General features: G+C 41.9%; 1 protein-coding gene across 1 annotated transcript; it reads left to right on the forward strand.

Moving 5' to 3' along the window:
- Positions 1 to 25455, forward strand: LOC121388356. Its single transcript, XM_041519653.1, has 9 exons — positions 1 to 880; positions 1678 to 1896; positions 9662 to 9841; positions 12467 to 12664; positions 14060 to 14293; positions 15218 to 15463; positions 16296 to 16547; positions 17090 to 17311; positions 22415 to 25455. Exons 1-9 carry the CDS (start codon positions 1 to 3, stop codon positions 23197 to 23199), a joined length of 3216 nt encoding a protein of 1071 aa, XP_041375587.1. The 3' UTR covers positions 23200 to 25455.
- The last annotated feature ends 334 nt before the right edge of the window (positions 25456 to 25789 follow it).

Here is a 25789-nt window from a genome sequence, read left to right on the forward strand (position 1 = left end):
ATGACTGCTGGAAATAACACAGCAGATAACTCAACTGTGACTGCTGGAAATAACACAGCAGATAACTCAACCGTGACTGCTGGAAATAACACAGCAGATAACTCAACCGTGACTGCTGGAAATAACACAGCAGATAACTCAACCGTGACTGCTGGAAATAACACAGCAGATAACTCAACCGTGACTGCTGGAAATAACACAGCAGATAACTCAACCGTGACTGTTGGAAGTAACACAGCAGATAACTCAACTGTGACTGCTGGAAGTAACACAGCAGATAACTCAACTGTGACTGCTGGAAGTAACACAGCAGATAACTCATCTGTGACGGCTGGAAGTAACACAGCAGATAACTCAACTGTGACTGCTGGAAATTACACAGCAGATAACTCAATCGTGACTGCTGGAAATAACACAACAGATAACTCAACTGTGACTGCTGGAAATAACATAGCAGATAACTCAACCATGACTGCTGGAAATAACACAGCAGATAACTCAACCGTGACTGCTGGAAATAACACAGCAGATAACTCAACTGTGACTGCTGGAAATAACACAGCAGATAACTCAACTGTGACTGCTGGAAATAACACAGCAGATAACTCAACTGTGTCTACTGGAAATAACACTGCCGATAACTCAACAATAGCTGCTGGGAACAACACATGGACCAGCTCAGCCAACAGTACATGGATCGAGATCAACAATGGACCGCCGTGTCCCATGGGGGTGAACGAGTCATACGAATCCCATAATGCAGTGGACGGCAACACTTCCTGTTCTATCACTGGAGATGAACTCGACCCATCATGGACCATATCGTTTGGTTCCAAAGTTTACAACATCCACAAAATCACGATGGAGTTACCTTGGATGCGTGAGTAGAATTGTGAGCTTCAGCGAGAGGGTAGGGGTTTAGGTAGGACATGGGTGGTAGGAGTGCAGGGAAGAGGTACGTGTAGGGGTAGAGGTAGGAGAGGGGGTTAGAGGTAGGAGAGGGGCAACCGATCATGAGGAGGGGGGAGGGGGGGGGAATGCAAAATGCCTACATCTGTAAGATCGACCGACTATAGAAAACTCATGACAGGATTGGTTTTGGCCCGCGAAGTCGACAACTTGTATAAATGATCTTAAAATTGTGTTTACTTAGCGAGACAAGCTGAAATGTATCAGTGATGATCTGTCGATTTTCCGGTACTCATTAATTGCCGTTTTACCTGGTTGACGGTGTGCGCAGTCAAAAGGTAACAACGAGATGATACTGTACCGCAGCTATTACTACTACTACTACTACTACTACTACTACTACTACTATTACTATTACTACAATTGAATTTCAGTTCAATTTATTTATTTGCCAAAGTCATTAATGCATTAATATCGTTCTCGTTCTGGAAATACAAGAGTATAAGACGGGACTCTATTTACTGCCATGTTGGTCATTGTTGTAAACACCTCTCTGTGTGTTGTAGAGTATAAGACGGGACTCTATTTACTGCCATGTTGGTCATTGTTGTAAACACCACTGTGTGTTGTAGAGTATAAGACGGGACTCTATTTACTGCCATGTTGGTCATTGTTGTAAACACCACTCTGTGTGTTGTAGAGTATAAGACGGGACTCTATTTACTGCCATGTTGGTCATTGTTGTAAACACCTCTCTGTGTGTTGTAGAGTATAAGACGCGAGCTGTGAACATGACCGTGGACGTAATATCAGGACCCAGCGCCTACAACAGGACTCGTTGTAAACTGGACGGCCGCCAGCGCTATCCCCTTCTCAAAACCAGATGTTCGAACGCACGTGGGTATGCCGTCCGGGTGACAGCCAAGTACGATATACCAAGACCCCTTCGCATACGTGACCTTCGCATATATGGACGGGATCTGGGATGTGAGTATATTAAAATGTGCATCCTATTATGTTATATTGTATTGTATTGTATTATACCGGCCTCGGTGGCGTCGTGGTTAGGTCATCGGTCTACAGGCTGGTAGGTACTGGGTTCGGACCCCAATCGAAGCATGGGATTTGTAATCCAGATACCGACTCCAAACCTTGAGTGAGTGCTCCGCAAGGCTCAATAGGTAGGTGTAAACCACTTGCACCGACCAGTGATCCATAAACGGTTCAACAAAGGCCATGGTTTGTGCTACCCTGCCTGTGGGAAGCGCAAATAAAAGATCCCTTGCTGCCTGTCGCAAAAGAGTAACCTATGTGGCGACAGCGGGTTTCCTCTAAAAAAACCAGTGTCAGAATGACCATATGTTTGACGTCCAATAGCCGATGATAAGATAAAAAATCAATGTGTTCTAGTGGCGTCGTTAAATAAAACAAAGTTTATATGATTATATTGCAGCGTACCGTACAGCAACACACCGCTTCTCACAGCACCTGGGTTGGGACGTAGCCGAATGGTAAATGATTATATTGCAGCGTACCGTACAGCAACACACCGCTTCTCACAGCACCTGGGTTGGGACGTAGCCGAATGGTAAATGATTATATTGCAGCGTACCGTACAGCAACACACCGCTTCTCACAGCACCTGGGTTGGGACGTAGCCGAATGGTAAATGATTATATTGCAGCGTACCGTACAGCAACACACCGCTTCTCACAGCACCTGGGTTGGGACGTAGCCGAATGGTAAATGATTACATTGCAGCGTACCGTACAGCAACACACCGCTTCTCACAGCACCTGGGTTGGGACGTAGCCGAATGGTAAATGGTTCACTTGATGTGCGATCGGTTGAGGATCAATCCGCTTTGGTGTGCTCATTGCGCTATTTCTAATTTCCGCCTGTGCACCACGACTGGTATATGAAAAGCTGTGGCATGTGCTATTATTGCTACTCATGGAAACAAAAATGTAGCAGATTTTTTCCTCTTAAAATAATAGGCCACAATTACCAAATGTTTGACATCCAATAGCCGATTAATATTCTCTAGTGGTGTCATTAAACAAAACAAACGTTAACTTTGTATTGTGGTTTACTACCCACATGGTCCACAATAAACGGTTACATAAATATGGTATTTTCCTAAAGGCCACCGCAGACCTTCCGACAAGGTGCATTTTTATTTTGCATGCAACAAAAATAGTACGTTCAAATTTTAGTAGCCTGCGATGCAATTTTTGTGGCATACAACTGAAATTGCTCCGATCAAACATGTTTGATTTATTTCATGTAATTGCACGCTATCGCAAACGTGTGCGCCTTCAATGCAATAAAACGTTGACGCAATAATTTAAACTGCCAATGAACGAATAGATAGTGATCACATGACACGAAATGGCAGCCTCCTGCAGCATGTGGTCTACAGAAAAAGAGGATGAATTAGTGGTGATATGGCAGACAATGCCATGTCTTTTTGACACAACATCCCCTAAATATAGCAATAGGGCTAAAAGGGAGATGTGTCTTGCAGAGAGATGGAATTTGCGCTTGGAATACCAGGTTAGTTTATATAGGTTTTAGTTCTGGACTACTCCCATTGCTTCACGTCTTAGAAGCCAAACTCTCGACCAAAAAACATGATTTTGTAAGCGTCTACGTTGTCGCCGACGACGCATTAATATGACGTATATTGCTAGGATAGCATGTAAGTTGAATGCCGCCATTTTGACTGTCACGTGATCGCTGCTAGACTACAATTGCTAGCTGTCGCATGTGTGTGCGGATCAGTGCAACAAGAAAAAAGTTGCTTTGCAATCATGCGACAAAGTCTGCGGTGGCTTTAACGCTGCCGTTATGGTATGGGTCATAATAATACACCGGAAACGGTTATTGCACACGTCTAACATCACTGAAGTTGCCATAGTAGCTGCAAGCGTTTGACAGTCGCGGTTGTGATATTGACATCATTATACGTTACTATAATTGACATCGCTGAATGGTATTAACATCGATGGTGAAGCGATTACAATCATATTTTTTATTTGTGGATTATAAATAAATAACCCTCCCCCCACCCCATCAAAACTTTTTCTTTGAACTTTAATAAATTTTATAAACTCATCCCATAACACCTGTTATTAAAAGATAGTTTGGGTCCCCCCACCACCCACCCACCCCCTAATTCCCCAATATGTAGGTTTCCCCAATATAAAGTCATGGTTACGCCAGTGTAACTGACAAATTGACTGAATGACTAAACACTGACTGATAGGGTCTCCACGAGTACTCGAGCACGACCCGTGTCCAACAAGACTCTTGTCCATTCACAGGACTCTAGTACTCGTGCGAGGGACAGCACTCTCATTTAATTCTATTTTCAAACGTCAGTTTGCTATATGTGTGCCGCCGGTTACATTACAGAGCTATGAGACATGGAGTGAAAACAAAAGTCGAATGTGTGGAATGCCATACAATGACATGATTTGACATCCATGTTTGAGCGCTGGAATTTATTCCTTAGTCTCATTTAACATCTAGTGTAAGTGTCGAGTACTCCGGTACTAGTCGAGTTTCACCCTCGAGTACTCGAGTACAATATGTTGGACTCGTGGAGGCCGAACTTACTGACTGACTGACTTACCGACCGTCCGACTGATTGACTGACGGGCTGACCGACCGTCCGACTGAATGACGGACTGACCGACCGTCCGACTGGCTGTGTTGCTGAACGAGTGACTGAGTAACTGACTGTCATACTGAGTGACGTCACGAATGACAGATTTACTGCGCCACTGACAGACTGAAGAAATGACTTACTCAAACTCGACTAGTGGTACAACACCGGACAACAATTTCTTACAACCTTTTTTTTCTAATCAACTTGGTTCCTAAGATTGGATCGAGCTGCGGTTGGACACGCGAGTGGGGAGGGGCGAGTGCCGGTGGTTAGAATTTTTCGGCGTCATAGAGCGTAAGCGGTTTGGCCTTAGGCTTTGTGTAGGTTCTGGCCTCCCCTCTCAGCCCTCCCCTACCTAGTCACACCAAGGCCCGAAATATGATTGGTAATATTATATAATTATTTTCCATAATAATCTTTTAATATAAAATTCATATAATGTTTCTGTGGGCTTGGGCTACCTACCCTTCCTCCTCACCTCTGGGGTCTAATAACATTATTGCTATTAATTTAATATAACTGGTCTGTGGGCTGGGACTGACTCTCCTACCCTTCCTCCTCACCTCTGGAGTCTAATAAGATTATTGCTATTAATTTAATATAACTTATCTGTGGGCTGGGACTGACTCTCCTACCCTTCCTCCTCACCTCTGGAGTCTAATAAGATTATTGTTATTAATTTAATATAACTTGTCTGTGGGCTGGGTCTGACCCTCCTACCCTTCCTCCTCACCTCTGGAGTCTAATAAGATTATTGCTATTAATTTAATATAACTTGTCTGTGGGCTGGGTCTGACCCTCCTACCCTTCCTCCTCACCTCTGGAGTCTAATAAGATTATTGCTATTAATTTAATATAACTTGTCTGTGGGCTGGGACTGACTCTCCTACCCTTCCTCCTCACCTCTGGAGTCTAATAAGATTATTGTTATTAATTTAATATAACTTGTCTGTGGGCTGGGACTGACTCTCTTACCCTTCCTCCTCACCTCTGGAGTCTAATAAGATTATTGCTATTAATTTAATATAACTTGTCTGTGGGCTGGGACTGACCCTCCTACCCTTCCTCCACACCTCGGGGATCTAATAAGATTGTTATTAATTTAATATAACTTGTCTGTGGGCTGGGACTGACTCTCCTACCCTTCCTCCTCACCTCTGGGGTCTAATAAGATTATTGTTATTAATTTAATATAACTTGTCTGTGGGCTGGGACTGACTCTCCTACCCTTCCTCCTCACCTCTGGGGTCTAATAAGATTATTGTTATTAATTTAATATAACTTGTCTGTGGGCTGGGACTGACTCTCCTACCCTTCCTCCTCACCTCTGGAGTCAAATAAGACTATTGCTATTAATTTAATATAACTTGTCTGTGGGCTGGGACTGACTCTCCTACCCTTCCTCCACACCTCTGGGGTCTAATAAGATTATTGTTATTAATTTAATATAACTTGTCTGTGGGCTGGGACTGACCCTCCTACCCTTCCTCCACACCTCTGGGGTCTAATAAGATTATTGTTATTAATTTAATATAACTTGTCTGTGGGCTGGGACTGACTCTCTTACCCTTCCTCCACACCTCTGGGGTCTAATAAGATTATTGTTATTAATTTAATATTTGTCTGTGGGCTGGGACTGACCCTACTACCCTTCCTCCACACCTCGGGGATCTAATAAGATTATTGTTATTAATTTAATATAACTTGTCTGTGGGCTGGGACTGACTCTCTTACCCTTCCTCCACACCTCTGGGGTCTAATAAGATTATTGTTATTAATTTAATATTTGTCTGTGGGCTGGGACTGACCCTACTACCCTTCCTCCACACCTCGGGGATCTAATAAGATTATTGTTATTAATTTAATATAACTTGTCTGTGGGCTGGGACTGACTCTCCTACCCTTCCTCCTCACCTCTGGAGTCTAATAAGATTATTGCTATTAATTTAATATAACTTGTCTGTGGGCTGGGACTGACTCTCCTACCCTTCCTCCTCACCTCTGGAGTCTAATAAGATTATTGTTATTAATTTAATATAACTTGTCTGTGGGCTGGGTCTGACCCTCCTACCCTTCCTCCTCACCTCTGGAGTCTAATAAGATTATTGCTATTAATTTAATATAACTTGTCTGTGGGCTGGGTCTGACCCTCCTACCCTTCCTCCTCACCTCTGGAGTCTAATAAGATTATTGCTATTAATTTAATATAACTTGTCTGTGGGCTGGGACTGACTCTCCTACCCTTCCTCCTCACCTCTGGAGTCTAATAAGATTATTGCTATTAATTTAATATAACTTGTCTGTGGGCTGGGACTGACCCTCCTACCCTTCCTCCACACCTCGGGGATCTAATAAGATTGTTATTAATTTAATATAACTTGTCTGTGGGCTGGGACTGACTCTCCTACCCTTCCTCCTCACCTCTGGGGTCTAATAAGATTATTGTTATTAATTTAATATAACTTGTCTGTGGGCTGGGACTGACTCTCCTACCCTTCCTCCTCACCTCTGGGGTCTAATAAGATTATTGTTATTAATTTAATATAACTTGTCTGTGGGCTGGGACTGACTCTCCTACCCTTCCTCCTCACCTCTGGAGTCAAATAAGACTATTGCTATTAATTTAATATAACTTGTCTGTGGGCTGGGACTGACCCTCCTACCCTTCCTCCACACCTCGGGGATCTAATAAGATTGTTATTAATTTAATATAACTTGTCTGTGGGCTGGGACTGACTCTCCTACCCTTCCTCCTCACCTCTGGAGTCAAATAAGATTATTGCTATTAATTTAATATAACTTGTCTGTGGGCTGGGACTGACTCTCCTACCCTTCCTCCACACCTCTGGGGTCTAATAAGATTATTGTTATTAATTTAATATAACTTGTCTGTGGGCTGGGACTGACCCTCCTACCCTTCCTCCACACCTCTGGGGTCTAATAAGATTATTGTTATTAATTTAATATAACTTGTCTGTGGGCTGGGACTGACTCTCTTACCCTTCCTCCACACCTCTGGGGTCTAATAAGATTATTGTTATTAATTTAATATTTGTCTGTGGGCTGGGACTGACCCTACTACCCTTCCTCCACACCTCGGGGATCTAATAAGATTATTGTTATTAATTTAATATAACTTGTCTGTGGGCTGGGACTGACTCTCTTACCCTTCCTCCACACCTCTGGGGTCTAATAAGATTATTGTTATTAATTTAATATTTGTCTGTGGGCTGGGACTGACCCTACTACCCTTCCTCCACACCTCGGGGATCTAATAAGATTATTGTTATTAATTTAATATAACTTGTCTGTGGGCTGGGGCTGACTCTCTTACCCTTCCTCCACACCTCTGGGGTCTAATAAGATTATTGTTATTAATTTAATATTTGTCTGTGGGCTGGGACTGACCCTACTACCCTTCCTCCACACCTCGGGGATCTAATAAGATTATTGTTATTAATTTAATATAACTTGTCTGTGGGCTGGGGCTGACTCTCTTACCCTTCCTCCACACCTCTGGGGTCTAATAAGATTATTGTTATTAATTTAATATTTGTCTGTGGGCTGGGACTGACCCTACTACCCTTCCTCCACACCTCGGGGATCTAATAAGATTATTGTTATTAATTTAATATAACTTGTCTGTGGGCTGGGGCTGACTCTCTTACCCTTCCTCCACACCTCTGGGGTCTAATAAGATTATTGTTATTAATTTAATATTTGTCTGTGGGCTGGGACTGACCCTACTACCCTTCCTCCACACCTCTGGGATCTAATAAGATTATTGTTATTAATTTAATATAACTTGTCTGTGGGCTGGGGCTGACTCTCTTACCCTTCCTCCACACCTCTGGGGTCTAATAAGATTATTGTTATTAATTTAATATAACTTGTCTGTGGGCTGGGACTGACTCTCCTACCCTTCCTCCACACCTCTGGGGTCTAATAAGATTATTGTTATTAATTTAATATAACTTGTCTGTGGGCTGGGACTGACCCTCCTACCCTTCCTCCACACCTCTGGGGTCTAATAAGATTATTGTTATTAATTTAATATAACTTGTCTGTGGGCTGGGACTGACCCTCCTACCCTTCCTCCACACCTCTGGGGTCTAATAAGATTATTGTTATTAATTTAATATAACTTGTCTGTGGGCTGGGACTGACTCTCCTACCCTTCCTCCACACCTCTGGAGTCTAATAAGATTATTGTTATTAATTTAATATTTGTCTGTGGGCTGGGACTGACCCTCCTACCCTTCCTCCACACCTCGGGGATCTAATAAGATTATTGTTATTAATTTAATATAACTTGTCTGTGGGCTGGGACTGACCCTCCTACCCTTCCTCCACACCTCTGGGATCTAATAAGATTATTGTTATTAATTTAATATAACTTGTCTGTGGGCTGGGACTGACCCTCCTACCCTTCCTCCACACCTCTGGGGTCTAATAAGAATTGATTATTGACTCTCCTACCCTTCCTCCACACCTCTGGGGTTTTAATTGTTATTAATTTAATATAACTTGTCTGTGGGCTGGGACTGACCCTCCTACCCTTCCTCCACACCTCTGGGGTCTAATAAGATTATTGCTGTTAATTTATTTATATTTAGATCACCCCATCTAAAATTGCGTCAAGTTAATTATTTTTTAATTAATTTTAGAGTAAGTACATATATGTATAAGGACGCAGTCAAAATTTATTAACCTCCCCGTTCATTATGTTATGTATTTTTGGTAGTAATTGTCTACATTTCCAAATTGTCCTAATATTTAGGGTTTTCTTGCCCCGAGTCAGACCACCGATCATATCAGAGGCCAGACTCGGTTTAGGCGTGTCCGAAACCATAGAGGTATAAGAGCACGTTAAAAAACTATCTAAGTCAAACTCTTGACTACATGTAACTGACTCAGTAACTCACTAACTGACCAACGGACAGACTGACTAACTACCAATCGGGTCTGTTGGTTGATTTAGCATTTATTTATTAATTTGTGTAGTTAGTTACCGTCCTACTTTACTTACTGACTGACTGACTGACTGACTGACTGATTGATTGATTTTTTTATCGACAGCTGGCTGTGACACCCCTACAGTGGTAGTCGGTAAACGTCGCCAGTACAACTCGACCAGCTATAAGGCCGTGTTAAGGGAACACTGCGACATGAAGGGCGGCTACTACTACCAGGGCGGAAACTATAAGGGGCAGTGCTCGTATGGTAGTAGGTGGAGTTATATGTCAACCATATGTGGAAGTAAGACCTCTCATTTTAATATACATGTATATGTGTGTGTATGTGTGTATGTGTGTATGTGTGTATGTATGTATGTATGTATGAAATGTATGTATGTGTGTATGTATGTGTGTGTATGTGTGTGTGTATGTATGTGTGTATGTATATGTGTGTATGTATGTGTGTGTGTATGTATGTGTGTATGTATGTATATGTGTGTGTATATATACACACAAACACACACACGCACACGCACACACACACACACATATATACTAAAAGGCAAACGTTATTGTGACACACAAAAGACAAAGATAATTGATGATTAGTTTTTACTGCCGTGTATGAAACATTATAACATGGAAAGAGAAATGTCCGAAGCTATAGAAACGAGCAATAGTCCATGAAAAGGGTGCACCTGTCATATGCAAATGAGCCACATCACTAGAGGGGTTCCAGAACGAAGTTCACAGTCAGTAGCGAGTGTGTCCACCTAGAGCATTGCTAGTCCTGGCACCGTCGTCTCATTGAGACCACTAAACGTTGGAGAAAGGGATGGTATGTGCTGTGAGGCTTGCTGGCTGGAACCTGTTTCGCAGATGCGTGGTTCGGATCCATGTGTGTTGGCGAGCTGTTGTCACGGGTGGTCGGCCACTACGGGGACGGTCCCTGACCTGGTTGTTTTGTTGATATCGTTGCCATAAATGCCATATTGTGTTTCTGTGGACGTTGAATTGACGTGCGACGTCACGCTGCGAGGTCCCAGATTCAACCATCCCTATGACTCGCCATCTGTCATTTTCACTGAGGCGTGGCATGACGAAATTGCGTCAAACAGTTCAATAATGGTGCTTTTCTGACTTCTGGACTTCTGAAGGCTGCACAGTGGCAATGATTTGCGACTGAATGTCTGGCCTTATATGGTGAACACTGGACAGCATTTCTCCCGAATATTCCATGTTTCTTTCATAAAGCATGCAATCGCTGCAACAACTGCTTGGTTGCATTTCTTTGAGCTGTTTAATGCACTTTTTTTCTGGTTTACATCCATAAATTCATTTACAAATATAATACTCTAAACAATCCATGTGTCACAATAACTTTTGCACATACATACATCTCTCTCTCTCTCTCTCTCTCTCTCTCTCTCTCTCTCTCTCTCTCTCTCTCTCTCTCTCTCTCTCTCTCTCTCTCTCTCTCTCTCTGTATGTATGTTGTGTGTGTGTGTGTGTGTGTGTGTAGCTGTCTGTATGTCTATATTTATTTGCTGTCTACAGGTATGTATATCTCCGTTTGACTGTATGTCTGCCTGTCTTCCTGACTGACAGTATGTCTTTCTATCTCTTTCTCTATTTCTATCTCTGTCTCTCTATTTCTGTCTGTCTTTCTATTTCTGTCTGTCTTTCTATCTCTGTCTGCCTTTATATATTTGTCTATCTCTGTCTGCCTGTCTGTCTCTCTCTATATCTCTGTTTGTCTACAGCTCTGTCCGTATACGTATGGCAGTATGCATTTTGTGTTTTTATTTTACTTACGTGTCTGTTTTTGTCTTTCCTTTTTCGTTTTGTTATTTAATTAATATGTAAGGGTATTTGATGTAATCTATGTTAAGAAAATTGGGCTATGATGATGATGATTATTATTATTATTATTATTATTATTATTATCCATATGGTTCAACATAACCGAGTTAATAATAATCATACGAAAAACGTGTAGTAACAAGTGTAATGATGTAATTTTGGGAAGCGACGTCAAGTCCTAGCTCAGATTGTGCATTTCTCTTTCTAGTTGTATCTGAAACATTTTGAGTTGGATCCTGTTACTCATAAAGACAACAACAATAATAATATGGATAATAAAGAAATCATTACACTCGCGTGTAAATCGTACTGATTTGACGAAACTCATGCCAGGATTCATGTAGGCCTATTGCCTTGGCTCTCGCTCGGGCAATACAATAATCCCGACACTCATTTCGTAAAATCAGTACGACACACAAGCTCGTATAATAAACCTCTATTTATTATTACTATTACTATTACTATTATTATTATTATTATTATTATTATTATTATTATTATTACCATTGTCATGTTAGTAGGCCTAATAGTGGCGGTAATGATGATGATGATGATGATGATTGTTATTAATATTATTATGTTATTAATATTATTATGATTATACCAGCCTCGGTGGCGTAGTGGTTAAGCCATCCGTCTACCGGCTGGTAGCTACTAGGTTCGGATCCCAGTCGAGGCATGGGATTTTTAATCCAGATACCGACTCCAAACCCCGAGTGAGTGCTCCGCAAGGCTCAATGGGTAGGTGTAAACCACTTGCACCGACCAGTGATCCATAACTGGTTCAACAAAGGCCATGGTTTGTGCTATCCTGCCTGTGGGACGCGCAAATAAAAGATCTCTTGCTGCTAATCGGAAAGAGTAGCCCATGTAGTGGCGACAGCGGGTTTCCTCTCAAAAATATGTGTGGTCCTTAACCATATGTCTGACGCCATATAACCGTAAATAAAATGTATTGAGTGTGTCGTTAAATAAAACATTTCTTTCTTTCTTTATTATGATTATGATCATGATCATCGTGGTAGTGATAGTAGTGGAAGTATTGGTGATGCTTTTTTTTCAGATGACGAAAATATAGCAAAGAGCAAAACAGTTACAGTCCGTACTCTCCCCATCTTTAATGGTGTGAATACTGGTGACGTCGTAGATGACGATCCTAACACCTGTGTGGAGATGTCAAATTTGACTGGGCACACTTGGCTCTTGGACTTAGGAGACATTTATGAAATAAGAACAGTTACATTATCTCTTCCTGAATCTGGTTTGTAGTTTTAGAAATAAGAACAGTTACATTATATCTTTCTGAATCTGGTTTGTAGTTTTAGAAATAAGAACAATTACAATATCTCTTACTGAATCTGGTTTGTAGTTTTAGAAATACGAACAATTACAGTATCTCTTCCTGAATCTGGTTTGTAATTTTAGAAATACGAACAGTTACAGTATCTCTTCCTGAATCTGGTTTGTAGTTCCAGAAATAAGAAGAGTTACAGTATCTCTTTCTGAATCTGGTTTGTAGTTTTAGAAATAAGAACAATTACAATATCTCTTACTGAATCTGGTTTGTAATTTTAGAAATACGAACATTTACAGTATCTCTTCCTGAATCTGGTTTGTAGTTTTAGAAATACGTACAATTTCAGTATCTCTTGCTGAATCTGGTTTGTAGTTCCAGAAATAAGAAGAGTTACATTATCTCTTTCTGAATCTGGTTTGTAGTTTTAGAAATAAGAACAATTACAGTATCTCTTCCTGAATCTGGTTTGTAATTTTAGAAATACGAACATTTACAGTATCTCTTCCTGAATCTGGTTTGTAGTTTTAGAAATACGTACAATTTCAGTATCTCTTGCTGAATCTGGTTTGTAGTTCCAGAAATAGGAAGAGTTACATTATCTCTTTCTGAATCTGGTTTGTAGTTTTAGAAATACGAACATTTACACTATCTCTTCCTGAATCTGGTTTATATCAAATATTTATTTTTTTTCTGCATAAAATATTAGTGGCTGCATATTAAACGTGTTTCTGGTCGTTCTAATATTTGTACTAGGTTAAATTTCATTTTATTTCCTATAACATTATTTATTCGTACTTACGAAATTATTTGAATACAAAATCCAGATCTAACGGTCTACCGCATTAAAAGCAAACTTCATATGAGTGCGATTACATTTTGTATTTGATATTGCGACGGCGTCCTGGTTACTCGGCAAGAGACGATCATTCTTCATTTAATTAAGCAGCCTGCCGTTCAGTCAAATCCCAATCCGGTGTAGACAGAGGTAATTAATGCATGACCAGTTCTTTCGTTCTTGATTTTTGATCCGGAGTCAGGAGTAGACAGAATACGGATTAGGCTAAGATTTATACCTAAGAGATAAACGGTAGCTGGATGGGGCTTTAGAAATGGACCGGTTTAAGCAGAGATCCGGATTACATAGAATCCGGTTTAAACAGAGTCCACTGTGTTTGTATATATATATATATATATATATATATATATATATATATATATATATATATTCAGTTGGGTTATCGTGGGATCGTTTTAGGTGCGTGTGTGGTGTGTGGTGGGGGGGCGATATATACTATTTTAAAACATGCTCGAGATTGCGGCTTTAACGTAAAAGGTATATTTTTATAAACTATTTCACAGCATCGGCAGACGAGTTCAAGATGACAGTCAGCAGCGCCATTGAATCATCAACTAAGACTTGCTACCAGGAGACCAGTGACAACTTATATGTATTAAACGGCATCAGGACGGTCGCCTTCCATTGCTATGGCAACCCCTATGGAAGATACGTCACGATGTCCGTCGCCCTTGACAACCCGGCGAGAGTGAAACTTTGTGAAGTGAGAGCATTTGGAAGACGTCAGACTGACAGACGTAAGAACTGAACCTTCTCGAAATTATGATATTGATGGTGTGAGTAACTGAACATGATGGTGGTGGTGGTGGTGGTGGTAGTAGTAATGGTGGGAGAATATGGGATGGTAGGGTGGAGGTTTGGGGGTTGAGTGTGACACATGTGATATCAAAAAGGGGCGTTCAACATTAAAGAGGTGGTACTAAATATGAACAATGGAAATATGTCGCGTGAAACGGACTGGAATGCTTCATTTTCTATTGCTGCGGTGGACTAATAGACGCTGTAATGGCAACCTGGTCATAATAACTGTTACACCAACCGAGGCGCTTTACAGGCGCGGTGTAAAACGCTTAACATTTATCATGACCGTCTCTTGTTACACTAATTATTTCCTTTGGGTTTGTGGGTAATGTTCGGTATGCTTCCACCACAGATCTGCTCAATCACTCCCGTCGTGGACACAACCTCTAACTTTGACACAGAGTTCTCCCGTCGTGGACACAACCTCTAACTTTGACACGAAGTTCTCCCGTCGTGGACACAACCTCTAACTTTGACACAGAGTTCTCCTGTCGTGGACACAACCTCTAATTTTGACACGAAGTTCTCCCGTCGTAGACACAAGGTCTAATTTGACACGGAGTTCTCCCGTCGTGGACACAACCTCTAACTTTGACACAGAGTTCTAGTTCTAGAGGGCTAATTTACATCCCAGCCAGTGCACCACGACTGGTATATCAAATGCCGTGGTATGTACTATCCTGTCAATTGGACGGTGCATATAAAAGATCCCTTGCTACTAAGACTATATATGTCAAAATTACCAAATGTTTGACATCCAGTAGCCGACGATTAAAAAATCAATGTGTTCGTGTGGTGTTGTTAAACAAAGCAGACTTCAACTTTTCTTTCTTGTTGTTTCCCTCTCCTTATTGTTGCAGCACTGGAGTGCATAGAGCGATACCGAGGGCGCGAATACAAGGGCGGTGTGAACTTCACGTCGAACGGGCAGAGCTGTGTCAGGTGGGACGCCATACACGGTCTGAATTACAGCAGTGACGACTTCCCCGACTACAGTCTACAGGAGGCGGGCAACAAGTGTCGCAATCCGTGGGTAGAGGGCAGCAACCCGTGGTGCTACACATCTCTCAGTAAGAGCTGGCAATACTGCCCTCTTGTCTACTGCAGTAAGTGTCTTATATGTCGTGTCTGTGGTCCTTTTTTTTCTTTTGGGGGTGGGGGTGGGGGTGGGTGGTGGTGGGTTCGTGTCTGTAGTCCATTTGTGTCTATAGCATGCTTACAGATGTCTTTTGAGCTCTGTGCAGCCTTAGCACCGTGAAACCAATCTCGAGTGTGCCATTCATGTTAGGCCAGGAGCATTATGTCAAACCTTCTAACAAATTGGTTATAAGATGAAGTTTGAGAAAGGTTGCCCAGGTGTATGATAAAACACATACCAAAATTCCCCGCAAACCCACGAAGAGTTAACTCTTGAATTCCCGAGTTACGGGACGTTTGGTGTGTGTTCTGGGAACTCTGGGGCAAGTATTCAGAAAATGTCAGCTTGTTAACAATAGGTTTCGGCTATTATAAGCTATTACTCCTGGACTATGTATGAAGTATCGCCGTAGGAAGTGCTACTCCTTGCAGACACGGCGGAGCGTGTGTGTGTGGGTGTGAGGGCGTGGAGTTCTACCCCCTCAATAATTATGAATCAAAAATATTACTGGTAGTTAATCTTAAGGCAGAGATGAATTGTAATTGTAGAATGCAGGAAATTGCATTTCAGGACATCTAGTTTTCAAAATATAACAAGGAAGTATACCTCCGAAGCCCCTAAAAACATTGTTTTGCACCTTCGACTTCAGTCGCCCCCCCCCCCCCCCCCCCCCCCCCCCCACCATATCTAGGTTCTTAGGTCGAAGGATCGAATCCCCGCGGAACCTGATTTAGCTCACAATTTAAAAAACATACACATTTGATATTCGTTTAATAGCAATCTTTTTTCATTTTGCGTAGAATCTATCTGCTCGTTTGGCAAGTCCGGAGACCAGTATGCAGGCAGAATGAGTAAATCCAAGTCAGGACAACAGTGTCAGGAGTGGCACAGGAACGAGCCGCATCGACACAGGTTTAAGTTGAAAGCTCAGTTTCCTGATCTGAACGTCTACCAGGCTTACTGTCGAAACCCTCTAGCGTCCCAGACCACACCCTGGTGTTTCACAACCAAAACTTCACTGAGATACGAGGCGTGCAACGTGCCAGCTTGTCGTAAGTATATACAAACAGTTCCATTGTGTTTTAACTAAATAGTCAACCAGGCTCACTGTCGTAATCCTCTATCATCCCAGACCAGACCCTGGTGCTTCGCAACCAACACTTCACTGCGATACGAGCCGTGCAACGTGCCAACTTGTCGTAAGTGTATAAAAACAGTTTCATTGTGTTTCAACTAAATAGTCAACCAGACTCACTGTTTTAACCCTCTATCATCCCAGACCCTGGTGCTTCACAACCAACACTTCACTGCGATACGAGCCGTGCAACGTGCCAACTTGTCGTAAGTGTATAAAAACAGTTTCATTGTGTTTTAACTAAATAGCCAACCAGACTCACTGTCGTAACCCTCTAGTATCCCAAACCCTGGTGCTTCACAACCAACACTTCATCCTTGTTTCTGTGTTGGTTGACTTCTAGAACTGGGCCTCTGTCTTAAACACATCCCTATAGATTATTATTATTATTATTATTATTATTATTATTATTATTATTATTATTATTATTGTTGTTGTTGTTGGTATTACTCATTTCAGATACAGAGTTTGATGTTTTCACGGCCCGGATTCACAACTCAAGCGGCCTTGAACATTTTGAAAACCAGGAGCAGTGTTTTTATTGGGCGACCTCGTTATCGGCTCAACCAATGAACACTGACGATTCGTCCAGTATCTGCCGGTCGAGAAGCACGGCGGTAACGCTCTGTAGTGAGAAGGTTGGAAACACGTTTCAGTGGAAATATATCGTGCTCGACTGCTGTAAGTTTCGAAGTTAAAGTTTGTGTTGTTTAACGACACCACTAGAGCACATTAATTTTATTAATCATCGGCTTTTGGATGTCAAACATTTGGTAATCGAGAAAACCCGCTACATTTTTCAATTAGTAGCAAGGGATCTTTTATATGCACCAAAATAGAGACAGCACATAAGTAGTATGGGGGCCTGTATAGCGTCATGACCTACTTTCTCGTGACCTTGACCTACTTTCCGGTGACCATGATGACGTCACGGCTTTGTTACATGACCCGGCCCCGTCCTATTGGCACCGACCTACTTAGGCCGGCCCCCAACCTACCTAGACCGGTTCCGACCAACTTAGACTAGTCCTGACATACTTAGTCTGGTCCCGATCCGTCGTACTTAGCAATGACCGGATCCCTTGCTACTAATGGCTGAGTCCTTAGAAGTGGTTTTGTTTAACGACACCACTAGAGCACCTTGATGTATCAATAATCGGCTATTGGATGTCAAACATACTTTTGAAAGTTTTAGAGAGGAAACCCGCTACACTTTCCCATTAGTAGCAAGGGATCCTACACTTCCCACAGGATAGCAGGTCAGGACTAGTCTAAGTAGGTCGGGACCGATTTAAGTAGGTTGGGGGCCGGCCTAAGTAGGTCGGTGCCAGTAGGACGGAGCCGGTATAAGTAGGACGGGGTCGGATCACGTGACAAAGCCGTGACGTCATCAAGGTCACCGGAAAGTAGGTCAAGGTCACGAGAAAGTAGGTCATGACGCTATACAGGCACCCATACTACTCACATACACCGGCCTTTGATATGCCAGTTGTGGTACATTAGCTGGAACGTGGTTATACGTTTTAGTCGTGTACATCTTTGGGGGGGGGGGGGGGGGGGGGGGCGACATAGCTCAATCTGGGGTGTTTGGGTTGTAGGGTCGACTTTCCTCGGTTTGATTGTTGTTTCCCCCTTTCCAACCAGTTCCCCATGACTGGTATATCAAAGGACGGTGTGTGTGTGCTGCCCTCTTTCCAACCAGTTCCCCATGACTGGTATATCAAAGGACGGTGTCTGTGTGCTGCCCTCTTTCCAACCAGTTCCCCATGACTGGTATATCAAAGGACGGTGTGTGTGTGCTGCCCTCTTTCCAACCAGTTCCCCATGACTGGTATATCAAAGGACGGGGTGTGTGCTGCCCTCTTTCCAACCAGTTCCCCATGACTGGTATATCAAAGGACGGTGTGTGTGCTGCCCTCTTTCCAACCAGTTCCCCATGATTGGTATATCAAAGGACAGTGTGTGTGCTGCCCTCTTTCCAACCAGTTCCCCATGACTGGTATATCAAAGGACGGTGTGTGTGCTGGCCTGTCTTTGGGAATGTGCTTATAAAGATCTCTTGCTAGTATTGGCAAAATGTTGAGGATTTCTACTGAAAATGATAATGTTTCAGAATTACCAAATGTTTGACATGCAATAACCCGATGAATAATAAATCATCATAATCTAGTGCGGGTGGGGGTCGGGTGGTGAGGGGTCTTTAAAGAAAACGAACTCCAACTTGTGTACATTTTGACGTGGCACATTGCACATGAAAATTTCGACCAATATAACCTTTCATAATTATTATATTGTACTCTACTTACATGTTCTTGCTTAGAATTATAAAATTTGTATAACAAATTCATTTCGGATCATGCTAATGTTTTGTAGTAGATCAGTATGGACTTTTGCACACAATAATTTCATATATATTAGTTTATTTTTTTCTTCCAAACGCCATTGTTGATAGTAAGCTACAATAATGCAAACAACTATATACATTTATACATAATATGAATTAAAATTAATTTTCATGATTTTACTTAAGTAAAAACTTAAAATGACATAATGTGTAACACCCGTAACGTTTCAAATATGTAACACCCGTAACGCTGGAAAATCAATTCAATTTGATAATTCCTGAACTCATTTCATATTAATAGTAATCAAGAAAATAAAGAAGAAATAAAATATTGTGTTTCTACCATCAAAACTAAATAATATAACACAACGTGTCTTCTTTTTCCGTTACGGGTGTTACATTGGTCGGGCTACATATTTATGGTCAAATTTTATTAAAAAAAACACCCGTAAATTACTGACATTAATAAAATGTTCTCATGATAAAGTAGCAAAAATAACCATTCTTTAATGGTATAAAATAAAAACGTCAGGCTTTACTAGAATCTCATGGATAAGGTATGAAGTTTGGCTCTTTTTCACGTGTTTAGAAATCAGTTTGTGGAATGGTTTTGAAGTGTTGTATACCAAACATGTAAATAACACTCAGCAATATTTTATTAGGTTTACATCCCCCAGAGATACTTCCTTCCAATGCCAGAAAAAGTTTGATTATATATGACGATTTTAAAAATGGCCCTATGGGGATAGTTAATGGATTTGACAATAACACTTCTGCTGTGTAACACCACGTTGCGGTCGATGGCACTGAATATTGTCGGTCCTTATACTGCATTAGATGAAATAGCCGGGTTGATACATGGCGTAGTCCCAGTAGAAAGGAAACCACCATAATCTAAATTATTGTATATTCAATACTGTAAGGTGTTGCTTTTTTCTGATTAATTAATCATTGTTGTTGGATGTCAGACAGTTGGTAATTGTGATACCCACGCTACGCCACTGCTTCATTGCATATCAGGTTTCTTACAGACCGTCAGTGGAATGGGCATTGTTATTATGATTTAGATTAATACAAATGGAATTCTGATACATTGCTTAAAATGAATAATTTGATACTTGTTGTAATTATTCATGTAAATCGCTATCTTACATCCCACATCTAACACACTGAATGCCGTCATTGACACGGTGTTTGTTGAAATGTTCACTGTCTTAAAACGTGTAGTAAGAATTTTGCATATCTTCAGTCGATTAAGCATTACAGTAAATTACATTCGTGTTAATTTCATTAGTTTACATTTCATATAAATACATGAAACACTGCATATAATCAGCGAATTGATAGCGACTGAGTTTAGTACCTTGCACTTCATATGAACTGACGCATAAGCTTTTAGCTGGAAAATATATTTTAACCTTTAATGGTGAAAAGGTTTCCATATTTAGAATGGTAAAACAATATAATTGAAATTGAAATAAATAAATAAATAAATAAATAAATAACAAATTAAATAAATAAATAAATAAATAACAAAACAAAATTGTAACCTCCTTTCACAACGTCCTACTTTTCCCATTGTGTTCCCTAAAACATTTTACTTAATGCAAACTTGAATCATAATTAAAGCGGTGTCACACGATCCGAGTGCGTTGTACAATAATTGCCGATTGCACAGCAGCCGATGAAATCGTACTGTTTGTCTCGTCACTATCGGCTATTGTCGTACGACGCACTCGGATCGTGTGACCCTTTATTTTATTTTTTTAATATATATATTTTTTAATTAATTAGTTTTTGACCTAACAATGTGCAATTAGATTACCAGCCGAGGAGTAGTCGATCGGTGGCGCATTGTCATCGGTCGATACAGAACGATACGCACTTAGGCGTAACAAACATCCCACGATCAGTCATGTGGGAAGGGAAAAAATAATAGCGTGTTCAACAATGAACGCATCATCCTAATTTCTCAAATCAAAAGATCCGCACATTGTGTACCGAGTGACAAATACACAGGTCTCCGGTGGAATTAATATTTTACATTCACAATACCAACGTATTTTTGTGGCATTGTCTAGTTTATATGTAACTTTCAGATGTCGGTTGACAAAAGAGTGAAACCGACAGTTTATATATCTCTTGTATTTGTAAGCCAAATATTGATAAATATTTTATATGGCCTTGCTGTTAAACTGTGTTTTGTTTAACGACTTCACTAGATCACATTGGTTTATTAGTCATTGGGTACAGTTTTCAGTTAGCAGCAGTGGATCTATTATAAAACTAGGTGGGGTTTTTTAAACTGTGTTTTGTTTAACGACGCCACTAGAGCACATTGATTTATTAATCATCGGCTATTGGATGAAAAACATCTGATAATTCTGACATAATTTTTGAGGGGAAACCCACTGCATATTTCTTTTAGTAGCAGTGGATCATGTATATGCCCTTTTTATCACAGACAAGACAGAACATACCACAGCCTTTGATATACCGGTTGTCGGTCACTGGTTGGGATGGGAAAAAACACCCAAAATGGGTCCATTGAGAGGTTTCCTTTGAACACTGCGTGTCGAAATGATTAAATATTTGACCTCCAGTTGCCGATGATTAATTAGTTTATTCGTTAAACAAAACAGACTTTCTTTTGTAGTCAGTTTAAAATACACTGCGGTGTCCCTGTATGAAAGTCATTTTTCATTGGCTACAATACTAAATAATTTCAGCCAGTTTGTTTCATTTAGTGAAAGCCTAATTTTGATAGTAAAACTGAATGAATGAATGACTTAATGAATGTTTAATTAATCCAGATACCTACTCCAAACCCTGAGTGAGTGCTTCGCAAGGCTCGATGGGTAAGTGTAAACCACTTGCACCGACCAAAGATCCATAACTGGTTCAACAAAGGTCATGGTTTGTGCTATTCTGCCTGTGGGAAGCGCAAATAAAAGATCCCTCGCTGCCAATCGGAAAGAGTAGCCCATGTAGTGGCGACAGCGGGTTTCCTCTCAAAATATGTGTGGTCCTTAACCATATATCTGACACCATATAACCGTAAATAAAATGTGTTGTTTGCGTCGTTAAATAAAACATTTCTTTCTTTCTTTCTTGTTTTAATGAATGTTTAACGACACCCCAGCACAAAAAATACATCGGCTATTGGGTGTCAAACTATGGTAATGCAAACAAATAAGGTGATGATCAACATCAATATAAAAATTCAAGATTTAAATAAAAACAGTGTAAATAACTGTGCAACAATACAAATATCACAGATAGATACTGACTTTTACTCAAAATTTCAATTTGTGCTGTATTGGCCATTCTCAAAGAGAATGTTAAACCCCTGCACCACGATGAGGTTACAGCACGCGCAGGGGAAGTAACACTGAAGCGAAATGTATACTAGTATTTTAAATTAATATTTTATTTTCCAGATATACCAACTACAACTACGACAACTACTACAACTACAACACAACCGACCACAACTTCTACAAATCAGCCGACGACAACAGCACCTTCTACTACTACCCAATCAACCACAACACCAACAACAACCACAACAACCCCTCCAACAACTAGCACTACAACCCAGTCAACCACAACAGTGACAACATCTACAACAACCCCTCCAACAACTAGCCCTACAACCCAATCAACCACAACAGTGACAACATCTACAACAATCCCATCAACACCCTCTACTACTACTACAACCAAGCCAACCACGACTTTGACATCATCAACAACTACTTCACCATCAACCACGGCGACTATCGCTACTTCAACGCCGGATTCAACCAATGGGGACACGTGTCTCGTATTGCCGTTTATTTCGACGCTTCTGACCAATGGGATTGCGTCTTTGTGTAGGTGTCGGCGCAGATACACGCCGGAAGAGGTGGCCGCGATAAAACAATGGATAGAACATGTCTGGGATTCGTTGATACTGGACAAGAGAAACCTGACGAAATACAAACGACAGTTCTACAGCGTCGCCGATAACAGACCTCTTTCAATAACGTTCGGGGCGTCCTCCATAATCATAATTATTGGTGTGGCAGCTTTCCTGTCTCTCTCTGATGTGATTCGCGTATCGGTGTGGGTGTATGAAAGCGTCATAAAAAAAAAAAAAATTATGTCACCGGCAGCAATCGGTGCAATGACTGGAGGAGAGAGCGAGAGGGCCAAGGAGAGTCATTTAAATATTTTAAACTGAAATGAGTCTGGCTACATATTTTCAAAGCTACTTTAGCACTACGATATCGTAACAATCGTCGCAAGCTATGACGTCACTAAGACTCATGCCATAGCCTACTGTGGTTGTACGATATCGTAGCGTTAACGTAGCTTCCAAAATCTGCTCCCAGGAACATAGGCGAGAACGATGGCAGCAAACAGGGATGGGTTTCCATACCCTCCCCCGGTGAATTTGTTAAACGAGAATACAGACCGGTCCTACGAAAACTATGTCCTGATAGAATTGCAATGAATTATGGTCAATATTGTTGTGAATTTTTCAGAAAGTTATACGAAGCACAATAACAATATTAGAATCATGCGTGAATCTAGAGGATGGGTCCTAGACCTCCCCAGTTCACGACAAAGAGTTGTTTTTGTTTTTTTGTTTTGGTTGTTTTTTGTTTGTGGTTTGTTTGTGGTTTGTTTTTGTTTTGTTTTTTGTTTTTTTGTGGGGGTTTTTTTTTTTTGGGGGGGGGGGGTCTAATTTAAACTGCATTCACTACTAATATACAATTTCACTGTAAGTAATGAAATGTAGGCACCCCCATACAAAAACAAAATCCGGTCTTTCATATGGTGGAGGGGGCCGCAGAGGGACAACGCGAATTCTTTGGAGTCTTGATTCGGATCTTTAATGGCGTCGCAGACAAATTGTAACCGTTGCCATGACTTCACGTTCCAGGCTCTAATAGGAAGGAAAGAAACATTTTATTTAACGACGCACATTTTATTTACGGATATGGCGTCGGGCATATGGCTAAGGACCGCCTATATGTCGATAGATAAAAAACGCTGTCGCCACTTCATGGGCTACTCTTTTCGATTAGCAGCAAGGAATCTTTTATATGCACCATCCCACAGACAGGATAGCAAATACCACGGCTTTTGTTACACTAGTTGTGGAGCACTAGCTAGAATGAGAAATAGCCCAACGGGATCATCGACGAGAATCGATCCTAGATCGATCGCACATCAGGCGAGCACTGCGCTATTGAGCTACGTCCAGCCCCTAATAGAGAATTGAGTTTAAACTTTACAGATATCATGAGCTCGGGACAGGGCCCAGTCTTCAGAGGTGGAAGTGACAGATATCATGAGCTCCGGACAGGGCCCAGTCTTCAGAGGTGGAAGTGACAGATATCATGAGCTCCGGACAGGGCCCAGTCTTCAGAGGTGGAAGTGACAGATATCATGAGCTCCGGACAAGGCCCGGTCTTCAGAGGTGGAAGTGACAGCTATCATGAGCTCGGGACAGGACCCAGTCTTCAGAGGTGGTAGTGACAGATATCATGAGCTCCGGACAAGGCCCGGTCTTCTGAGGTGGAAGTGACAGATATCATGTGGAAGTGACAGATATCATGAGCTCGGGACAGGACCCAGTCTTCTGAGGTGGAAGTGACTGATGTCATGAGCTCGGGACAGGACCCAGTCTTCTGAGGTGGAAGTGACTGATGTCATGAGCTCGGGACAGGACTCAGTCTTCTGATGTGGAAGTGACAGATGTCATGAGCTCGGGACAGGACCCAGTCTTCTGAGGTGGAAGTGACAGATGTCATGAGCTCGGGACAGGACCCAGTCTTCAGAGGTGGAAGTGACAGATGTCATGAGCTCGGGACAGGACCCAGTCTTCTGACGTGGAAGTGACAGATGTCATGAGCTCGGGACAGGACCCAGTCTTCTGAGGTGGAAGTGACAGATGTCATGAGCTCGGGACAGGACCCAGTCTTCTGACGTGGAAGTGACAGATGTCATGAGCTCGGGACAGGACCCAGTCTTCTGAGGTGGAAGTGACTGATGTCATGAGCTCGGGACAGGACACTGTCTTCAGAGGTGGAAGTGACTGATGTCATGAGCTCGGGACAGGACCCAGTCTTCTGAGGTGGAAGTGACAGTGACACCTCCCCCACTTCATCCCCCAGTTTCCGACTCTTATGTGAAACGTTACACACCATACTGTCAATGAGTTTTGTAATTTCTCACAATTTAATCGTTGTCATGACCAAAGACCTGGAAATTCAAAGTGACCGAGGTCTAGTCTCCAGTATTTGCATCACAGTTGTCGACTTGATCTGTTGGTGACAACTAGCCGTATAGGTGCACTCTAGTCTGTAGCTGCATTCACACATCTGTCCCGGGACAAGCCCCTGGCTATCCAGAGACAGGCCCCGGGACAAGCCCCTGGCTATCCAGAGACAGGCCCCGGGACAAGCCCCTGGCTATCCAGAGACAGACCCCGGGACAAGCCCCTGGCTATCCAGAGACAGGCCCCGGGACAAGCCCCTGGCTATCCAGAGACAGACCCCGGGACAAGCCCCTGGCTATCCAGAGACAGGCCCCGGGACAAGCCCCTGGCTATCCAGAGACAGACCCCGGGACAAGCCCCTGGCTATCCAGAGACAGGCCCCGGGACAAGCCCCTGGCTATCCAGAGACAGGCCCCGGGACAAGCCCCTGGCTATTCAGAGACAGGCCCCGGGACGGACATGCTCGAAACTCTAGTGGTATATGAGCATGTAAAAATTATTCGCACTCGCACTCGCATTCACACTGACACAAGTTAAACCGGTT

The sequence above is a fragment of the Gigantopelta aegis genome, chromosome 14, assembly GCF_016097555.1.
Source record: "Gigantopelta aegis isolate Gae_Host chromosome 14, Gae_host_genome, whole genome shotgun sequence".
Taxonomy (NCBI): domain Eukaryota; kingdom Metazoa; phylum Mollusca; class Gastropoda; order Neomphalida; family Peltospiridae; genus Gigantopelta; species Gigantopelta aegis.

Excerpts from the sequence above, each read along its gene's own strand:
- LOC121388356 (XM_041519653.1), top strand. The coding sequence starts at position 1 with ATGACTGCTGGAAATAACACAGCAGATAACTCAACTGTGACTGCTGGA. Across the intron at positions 9,842-12,466 it reads TATGTCAACCATATGTGGAA|ATGACGAAAATATAGCAAAG; the intron begins GTAAGACCTCTC and ends CTTTTTTTTCAG. Across the intron at positions 14,294-15,217 it reads AAGACGTCAGACTGACAGAC|CACTGGAGTGCATAGAGCGA; the intron begins GTAAGAACTGAA and ends TTATTGTTGCAG.